Here is a 9,391-nt window from a genome sequence, read left to right on the forward strand (position 1 = left end):
GGACAGATAACTTTTAATCTGATCTCCGGGCAGAAAACATTTCCTTCAATAGCAGCAGAGACTGGGAATCCCCTTTGTGTGCACTAAATGCCCTTGCAAAACCAAATTTTACTTTGTACAACTTAGCAGTGACATCATCACTGTGCTGTACATAGCCTGTGCAGAGCTGTGGGAGGGGTCCTGCAGGCTCCACCGCTAGACTGCAGGAGGGGCGGAGACCAGACCAGTCACCCTGCACAAGGAGGGAGAGCAGCAGTGAGGGGTCTTTATTACAGGAGGGGGCGGAGACAAGACCAGTCATCCTGCACAAGGAGAGAGAGAAGCAGTGAGCGGTTTTTATTACAGGAGGGGGCGGAGACGAGACCAGTCATCCTGTACAAGGAGGGAGAGCAGCAGTGACCGGTCTCTATTACAGGAAGCTCCAAGTCTCACACTGGAGTGCTGCACAGATCTGGGAGAAATACACAAAGCTCACCGAGATTCAGTAATAGACATAACTCTTGTATGAGAACAATAGGCGTTCGCTTTGATGTGCATACATCAGCCGCCACTTCACATCCTGGTATATGGCAGATGAGGTATAATGTATGGGCTGTACCAGGTACCGCAGATGCTACGGTTCAGGGAGGACATAACCAGTTCCCCCGAGAGATCTCTTACTGATTTAGACCCCAAAAACGGACATCAGGCATTGCGCAATGTGCAGTAGACGGTGATAGTCCTCTTTCATTGTTCCAACAACTTTTTTTAGTGATTGGTGAGATCTGGTTGCCGTTGGTTACTGCACTCCTCGGCATTGTAGAATATGATGATGATTGTGATGGCAGCAACACCTTATCAATCTTGTCTTTCAGGAATGGGGCGAGAGGTGGAGAATCTTATCCTGGAGAACACGCAGCTTCTGGAAACAAAGTACGTCCCTTTAATCATTCGTCCCCCTTCTTATGTACATTGTATAACCGGCAGGAGATCTGTGTCCCGGGAGCTCCTTAGTGCACCAGGATGGAGATCGGCTCTGCCGGTACATGTCAGTCTGCCTATTAAGCTCTAAGTGACAGTTTAACTTATGTGAAGACCCCCAATACTCAAACATCACCCCCCCTTCAGAGCCCCCATTAAATGTCTGATGTCTCTTGGGAATGGAGGAGCATGTGACCTGCTCCCAGGGTACAGTGCTAGGGCCCAGGGGCCAATCACAAGGCCCGAACACTGTCATGTGTGAGTATTTGGCCGAGTACTCGTACTTGCCCAAATGTTCCGATGCCTAGCCCGATACTTCCGGTATCAGGAAGCCGCGCGTCATTACACGCTGCCCGGCTTCCTGATTGGCCGGGAAGCCGGCTCCGTACTCTCTCATAGAGCCGGGCAGCGTGTCATGGCGTGCTGCCCGGCTTCCTCATTGGTCGGAAGCTGGCCAATCGGGAAGCCAGGCGCCGTGTAATAACGCGGCACCTGGCTTTCCGATTGGTCGGGAAGATGGCTTAATGCTCCCTCATCACCTCATGACGAGGGAGCATGGAGCCGGCTTCCTGGCCAATCCGGAAGCAAGGCACCTCGTCATCACACAGGGCCCGGCTTCCTGATTGGCCAGAAAGCCGGCTCCATGCTTACTCATCGCCTACTGACAAGAAGCATGGGGACGGCTTCCCTGCTAATCGGGAAGCCGGGTGGCGAGTCATTCCACGCTGAATGGCTTTCTGAATGGGACATTCGGTATCGTTGCATCCCTAAGTATTAGGAATTAAAGATCGTGACCTCGGCACTTACCTGGTCTGCTGCGTGTTTTTAAAAAGCTTTCCTTTCCTTCTTAATTGAGCCGGACCGGTGGTCCCAGGTCTCCTGTTTTGAGGGGGAAGCATTGCCTTGCAGGGTCCTATGGAGCCACCCTTTCATACATGCTCCCAGGAGGGGACTCCAGGCCGATGTGAGGAGGCCACCCGCGCCCCATGCACAGGCCGAGCACCAGATACAGAAGACATTCCTCCAGAGAGATGGTTGAAAGCGGCTCACTTGGGGCACGCGTAGCACTATGAATTATGGGACATGTAGTCCCCAAGAGGGGGATCAGTGGCCCATCTATGACGTTATGGGTGCGCTCTCCCCCCCACAGGGAGGTCAGGGGAGTGCTGCAGAGGAAGTTGGAGGATACAGTCTTGAGGAGATCGAATTTTAATTGTTTCTGGACTATTTTGGAAGTTACTGTTCCGTGTCCCCTGTTTACACATGTAAATGGGATATACAAATCTAACACGTTAGTATCACTTTAAGAGCCAACATCATCCAACACGGATCACACAGACAGGAGCAGATTGGTGGGAAAACACGGGGATGATGAGCGTCGGTGGGACACACACACACACCAGTTCTGCTGCACCTTGCAGGATCCATTACACTCCCGCAGGCAATAGGACATGAACTGGCATACAGCGGGTGTTTGCTTTGCCGGTCAACCTGTCTCTCGGCACTGGTGGCAGCCATTTGTGTGCGCTCCGAGTGGAGCGCGCGTAGAATCCAGTACTGCAAAGGGGAGAACGTTTAGCTGCACTGCCAGTGACGTCTCCATCCTAGCAGCAGTGTGACATCGGCTCTGCACAGATCACTTTAAATCTGATCTCCGGGTAGAAAACATTTCCTTCAATAGCAGCAGAGACTGGGAATCCCCTTTGTGTGCACTAAATGCCCTTGCAAAACCAAATTTTACTTTGTACAACTTAGCAGTGACATCATCACTGTGCTGTACATAGCCTGTGCAGAGCTGTGGGAGGGGTCCTGCAGGCTCCACCGCTAGACTGCAGGAGGGGCGGAGACCAGACCAGTCACCCTGCACAAGGAGGGAGAGCAGCAGTGAGCGGTCTTTATTACAGGAGGGGGCGGAGACAAGACCAGTCATCCTGCACAAGGAGAGAGAGAAGCAGTGAGCGGTTTTTATTACAGGAGGGGGCGGAGACGAGACCAGTCATCCTGTACAAGGAGGGAGAGCAGCAGTGACTGGTCTCTATTACAGGAAGCTCCAAGTCTCACACTGGAGTGCTGCACAGATCTGGGAGAAATACACAAAGCTCACCGAGATTCAGTAATAGACATAACTCTTGTATGAGAACAATAGGCGTTCGCTTTGATGTGCATACATCAGCCGCCACTTCACATCCTGGTATATGGCAGATGAGGTATAATGTATGGGCTGTACCAGGTACCGCAGATGCTACGGTTCAGGGAGGACATAACCAGTTCCCCCGAGAGATCTCTTACTGATTTAGACCCCAAAAACGGACATCAGGCATTGCGCAATGTGCAGTAGACGGTGATAGTCCTCTTTCATTGTTCCAACAACTTTTTTTAGTGATTGGTGAGATCTGGTTGCCGTTGGTTACTGCACTCCTCGGCATTGTAGAATATGATGATGATTGTGATGGCAGCAACACCTTATCAATCTTGTCTTTCAGGAATGGGGCGAGAGGTGGAGAATCTTATCCTGGAGAACACGCAGCTTCTGGAAACAAAGTACGTCCCTTTAATCATTCGTCCCCCTTCTTATGTACATTGTATAACCGGCAGGAGATCTGTGTCCCGGGAGCTCCTTAGTGCACCAGGATGGAGATCGGCTCTGCCGGTACATGTCAGTCTGCCTATTAAGCTCTAAGTGACAGTTTAACTTATGTGAAGACCCCCAATACTCAAACATCACCCCCCCTTCAGAGCCCCCATTAAATGTCTGATGTCTCTTGGGAATGGAGGAGCATGTGACCTGCTCCCAGGGTACAGTGCTAGGGCCCAGGGGCCAATCACAAGGCCCGAACACTGTCATGTGTGAGTATTTGGCCGAGTACTCGTACTTGCCCAAATGTTCCGATGCCTAGCCCGATACTTCCGGTATCAGGAAGCCGCGCGTCATTACACGCTGCCCGGCTTCCTGATTGGCCGGGAAGCCGGCTCCGTACTCTCTCATAGAGCCGGGCAGCGTGTCATGGCGTGCTGCCCGGCTTCCTCATTGGTCGGAAGCTGGCCAATCGGGAAGCCAGGCGCCGTGTAATAACGCGGCACCTGGCTTTCCGATTGGTCGGGAAGATGGCTTAATGCTCCCTCATCACCTCATGACGAGGGAGCATGGAGCCGGCTTCCTGGCCAATCCGGAAGCAAGGCACCTCGTCATCACACAGGGCCCGGCTTCCTGATTGGCCAGAAAGCCGGCTCCATGCTTACTCATCGCCTACTGACAAGAAGCATGGGGACGGCTTCCCTGCTAATCGGGAAGCCGGGTGGCGAGTCATTCCACGCTGAATGGCTTTCTGAATGGGACATTCGGTATCGTTGCATCCCTAAGTATTAGGAATTAAAGATCGTGACCTCGGCACTTACCTGGTCTGCTGCGTGTTTTTAAAAAGCTTTCCTTTCCTTCTTAATTGAGCCGGACCGGTGGTCCCAGGTCTCCTGTTTTGAGGGGGAAGCATTGCCTTGCAGGGTCCTATGGAGCCACCCTTTCATACATGCTCCCAGGAGGGGACTCCAGGCCGATGTGAGGAGGCCACCCGCGCCCCATGCACAGGCCGAGCACCAGATACAGAAGACATTCCTCCAGAGAGATGGTTGAAAGCGGCTCACTTGGGGCACGCGTAGCACTATGAATTATGGGACATGTAGTCCCCAAGAGGGGGATCAGTGGCCCATCTATGACGTTATGGGTGCGCTCTCCCCCCCACAGGGAGGTCAGGGGAGTGCTGCAGAGGAAGTTGGAGGATACAGTCTTGAGGAGATCGAATTTTAATTGTTTCTGGACTATTTTGGAAGTTACTGTTCCGTGTCCCCTGTTTACACATGTAAATGGGATATACAAATCTAACACGTTAGTATCACTTTAAGAGCCAACATCATCCAACACGGATCACACAGACAGGAGCAGATTGGTGGGAAAACACGGGGATGATGAGCGTCGGTGGGCAATGGGGTTCCTCATACAAGAGAACCTGTCACTTCCCCTCCCACGGGGATGATGAGCGTCGGTGGGCAATGGGGTTCCTCATACAAGAGAACCTGTCACTTCCCCTCCCACGGGGATGATGAGCGTCGGTGGGCATGGGGTTGCTCATTCAAGAGAACCTGTCACTTCCCCTCGACGGGGATGATGAGCATCGGTGGGCAATGGGGTTCCTCATACAAGAGAACCTGTCACTTCCCCTCGAATGGGACACATTGAGTGTCTAGCCCTCACCTGTGTATGTCAGATGTGGGCTGTAATCTCCACAACCAGGAGAACCTTCAGCTTTATGTAGAGGTGATGTCTGCGGGACTCTCCCGTCCATCTTCATCGTGTGATCATTTCCAGGAACGCCCTGAATGTGGTGAAGAACGACCTGATCGCCAAGCTGGATGAGCTGATGTGCGAGAAGGACGTCTTGCAGGGCGAGCTGGCCTCCATCAAACAGACCAAACAGAAGATGGAGGAGAAGAACAAGGAGCTGGAGGAGGAGCTGAAAAAGTGAGTGTGCGCCACATGTCCGGGAGGTTCTCCACAGGATTCAGCAGTGTACCTATAGACTAACATATTATATGGATTGGAGCAACATTCACCATATTTATTCCCAGATAATTTTTCTAAAAGTCATTTTGAATTGAGAAAGTTGGTTAGATTACCAGTGAAACATCTTCAAGGAAAAAAAATACAGCAAGTCCAGTTGCCTTGATTTGTTTTTACAGATGTCTGCCACTGGGGGTCACGGCTGCCATTTTGTTGTAGCCGGTGTTGACTCGGAGTGCGTGGAATGGGCTGAGGTGGTTTTAGGGTTAGGCCGGCCGGTTTTATGCCGTCGTAACGAAGGACGTGATTTTTGTTCCAGGGCGAGGGCAGAAGCCGAGGAGGCGAGGCAGAAATCCAAAGATGAAGAAGATGTAAGTTGCACACGATCTGTAATGCCGACCCCAAAAAATGTCAACTTTGTATAAGGCTGCTGTGTCTATCTTTGGTGAAAGTGACACGAAACTCCGGAGAATCACCCCAAAAATCCCTCCGAGCCCCCGAACTCCGAGCAACAATGTATCTTATTTGTATCACTCGGCTGGAGATCCTCCAATCATCTCTGACACTGTCCTTCCTTCTGGAGGGGGGCTACGTCTGTTCCCCATGGTCTCTGTGTGTGTTGTAGAGTAGTCACCGCTCCAAGCTCCGCCCCCCCGGGATGGACTACAATCTCAATACAAATCGGTAAACTGAACATGAGATTGTAGTCCATCCCAGGACTCTGCAGTAAAAAGAAAAGCTTCAATGATGTGCGCTGTAGTAAGAACTATAAATGGTATTTATTGGAAATGAATCCAGTTACTGTAATCCGTGTTTTGTCCCCGTGTCTGACCCGCGTTTTATTCATTCTTGAAGAGCGACGTGCCGACGGCCCAGCGGAAGCGGTTCACACGGGTGGAGATGGCGCGGGTTCTAATGGAGAGGAATCAGTATAAGGAGAGACTGATGGAGCTGCAGGAGGCCGTCCGCTGGACGGAAATGATCAGGTACGTGTACAAGGAGATGACGGCGTGAGATCCGGCCACCTTGTGGGGTCTTCTGATGAGGTCACGGCAACTTTCTACAAGAATGCCGAATTGTTCAACACGTAACACAGGAGATGGTACCGGAGATCGAGTATTAGATGTGACTTTCAATGTGACTCCAGATGTGCTGCGCTCCATAATGCACCAACACCCATCCTAGGAGTCCTGAAATGTTTCCCTTTTCCTACAGAGCATCCAGAGAGAATCCGGCCATGCAGGAGAAGAAGAGGTCCAGCATCTGGCAGTTGTAAGTTGGAGAAAAGTGTACAAAATGTTAAATCCGACCTCCGTCCTTCCCTTCAGTCTTCTATCTGACCTCCGTCCTCCCCTTCAGTCTTCTATCTGACCTCCGTCCTTCCCTTTAGTCTTCTATCTGACCTCCATCCTCCCCTTCAGTCTTCTCTCTGACCTCCCTCCTCCCCTTCAGTCCTGTATCTGACCTCCGTCCTCCCCTTCAGTCTTCTATCTGACCTCCGTCCTCCCCTTCAGTCTTCTATCTGACCTCCGTCCTCCCCTTCAGTCTTCTATCTGACCTCCGTCCTCCCCTTCAGTCTTCTATCTGACACTTCTATCTGACCACCGTCCTCCCCTTCAGTCTTCTAGCTGACCTCCGTCCTCCCCATCAGTCTATCTGACCTCCGTCCTTCCCTTCAGTCTTCTATCTGACCTCCGTCCTCCCCTTCAGTCTTCTATCTGACCTCCGTCCTCCCCTTCAGTCTTCTATCTGACCTCCGTCCTCCCCTTCAGTCTATCTGACCTCCGTCCTTCCCTTCAGTCTTCTATCTGACCTCCGTCCTTCCCTCCCTTCGGTCTTCTATCTGACCTCCGTCCTTCCCTTCGGTCTTCTATCTGACCTCCGTCCTCCCCTCCAGTCTTCTACCTATCTGGCTGCTGTCCCTCTAATTCAGACCTAATTCTGCGTATTTCTCTGTAGTTTCAGCCGCCTGTTCAACTCTTCTGGCACTGCTTCTAGGAAACCCGACCTGCCTGTCAACGTCCGGTACAACGCCCCGACCTCGCACATCACCCCCTCCATCAAGAAGAAGAGCAGTGCCTTAGCCAAACTCCCCAGTGACAAGTCCAAAGCCTTCGACTTCCTCAGTGACGAGTGAGTGACGGCTCTGTGTTCACATACAGCTGACTGGCCAATCAGACGCAGAGTTTTCAGTTTAGGTTGTAACGCTGCCTTAAAGGAAATGTTTTGATTGGCCGGTGAGAGTTTACACCACATTAGCTGCATGGTAACCCGTCTCGTATCTCGGGGCGTTCGTGGAGATTCGGTTTTTATTGGGCTGCAGGTCTGGTAGTGTCACAAGTCGGGAATACCGCCAGGAAGGTTGAAGGGTCAGCGCCGTCTCCAGGTTTGGATCACACATCGCTTCACTTCTCCCTACGAGCCGCGCGGTGTCCTCCGGCCCATGCCGGCATCCATCTTCTGGGTTCCGTCCCTTGTGAGCGGCTGCGTCGCAGGGGGTGGAACCAGCGGGAAATTAAAGAAAAATCAAACAAAAAATGGGGGAAAAAGACTCAAAGCAAATACTGGGAACAATCAGACCACCAGGGAGGTTAAAGGAGAACTATGAGGGGGGGGGGAGGGGCTTTTCACTCCTCCTCATAGTTCTAGCCGACCTGTGACAATGAGACTGTCACAGGTCGGCTCAGTAGATCGGGAGGTGAGGGAACACATACCAGGTTCGCTCACCTCTCGATCCTGTCACTGCTCTCTGCCGTGACGAGGGAGTGGCTGGATTCCCCGCTCCGATCCGCCAGCGCTGACTGGTGGAACGGGAGGGGGCGGGTACAGCTGGCTCTGCCTCTAGATAGGCGGAGCCAGCTGTCACTGGGCGGATCTCGACATCGATGTCGGGATCCGCTGCGGCGTCTCAGTATACCGCGAGCTGTAGCTCCCTATATACTGAGCCTAGGGTGACGGGAGGACGCTAGTTTGTGTCCTCCCGTTACCCTGAGGAGAACTATCGGGAAAAGCCCTGACCCCAGAGTTCTCCTTTAAAGTGCACCAGTCATAATAGAAATAGCGGACCTGCTGTTGCTGACTTGCTTGTCATGGGACGGTTTGCCGAGCGGTCATCCTTGAGCCTCTAATCCAGAACATTCGGGTGTATGACGGATGACAGGCTTGTCCTGGGTGAGTTACCCATCACATAGTAATAAAAGGATCGGGATGACGTCATGGGGGCAGCGCCTTCCAAACCCATTAAAAAAATGGCAGCTCTCCTATTTCAGTTTTGACTGGATCCTGGCAGGGGACTGATGATGATCTCTGCAGTCCTGTCGTTGTGTTGCAGAGGGCAGAGTCGTGTTTAATCAGCATTTTGTGTCCTCTTTGGGCAGCACCGAAGCGACTCTGGCCTCCCGGAGGGAACAGAAGAGGGAGCAGTACCGCCAGGTGAAAGCCCACGTCCAGAAGGAAGATGGCCGCATTCAGGCCTTCGGCTGGAGTCTTCCTCAGAAGTATAAGCCGGTGTGTATGATGCGAATCCTTTTCACGCGTCTGCGTCCAATCTCTGGAGCATGTTCAGTGTTTTTCATTCCACTTTTTTTTTTTTTTTTAAAGAATCTGCCGGTTCCAGTCTACCTGCGGCCGCTGGATGAGAAAGATACTTCCATGAAGGTGACGACTCAACCTCCTCCTGATTGAGGTCAGTGTGTGTGTTTATTCCGGCGCTGTCAGTGACCCAGATGTTCTGTGTCCCCCCCCTCCCAGCTGTGGTGTGCGGTCGGTGTCAATCTGTCTGGCGGGAAGACCAGAGATGGCGGCTCGATTATCGGAGCCAGCGTCTTCTATAGCGACCTCCCGGGCTCCGAGGCGGGTGACCAGAAGACGCGCAGCGAG

General features: G+C 52.3%; 1 protein-coding gene across 1 annotated transcript in view; it reads left to right on the plus strand.

Annotated features, from left to right (window-relative positions):
- SPAG9 (sperm associated antigen 9) overlaps positions 1 to 9,391 on the plus strand; it is a 50,508-nt gene that overhangs the window by 24,486 nt on the left and 16,631 nt on the right. The window contains 8 exon segments of the mRNA XM_018573398.1: positions 855 to 912; positions 5,321 to 5,473; positions 5,832 to 5,883; positions 6,368 to 6,498; positions 6,728 to 6,784; positions 7,472 to 7,645; positions 8,890 to 9,169; positions 9,263 to 9,386. Coding sequence (XP_018428900.1) covers positions 855 to 912; positions 5,321 to 5,473; positions 5,832 to 5,883; positions 6,368 to 6,498; positions 6,728 to 6,784; positions 7,472 to 7,645; positions 8,890 to 9,169; positions 9,263 to 9,386 — 1,029 coding nt within the window.

Source organism: Nanorana parkeri, unplaced genomic scaffold (assembly GCF_000935625.1).
Source record: "Nanorana parkeri isolate BGI_ZX_2015 unplaced genomic scaffold, ASM93562v1 scaffold2364, whole genome shotgun sequence".
NCBI lineage: Eukaryota > Metazoa > Chordata > Amphibia > Anura > Dicroglossidae > Nanorana > Nanorana parkeri.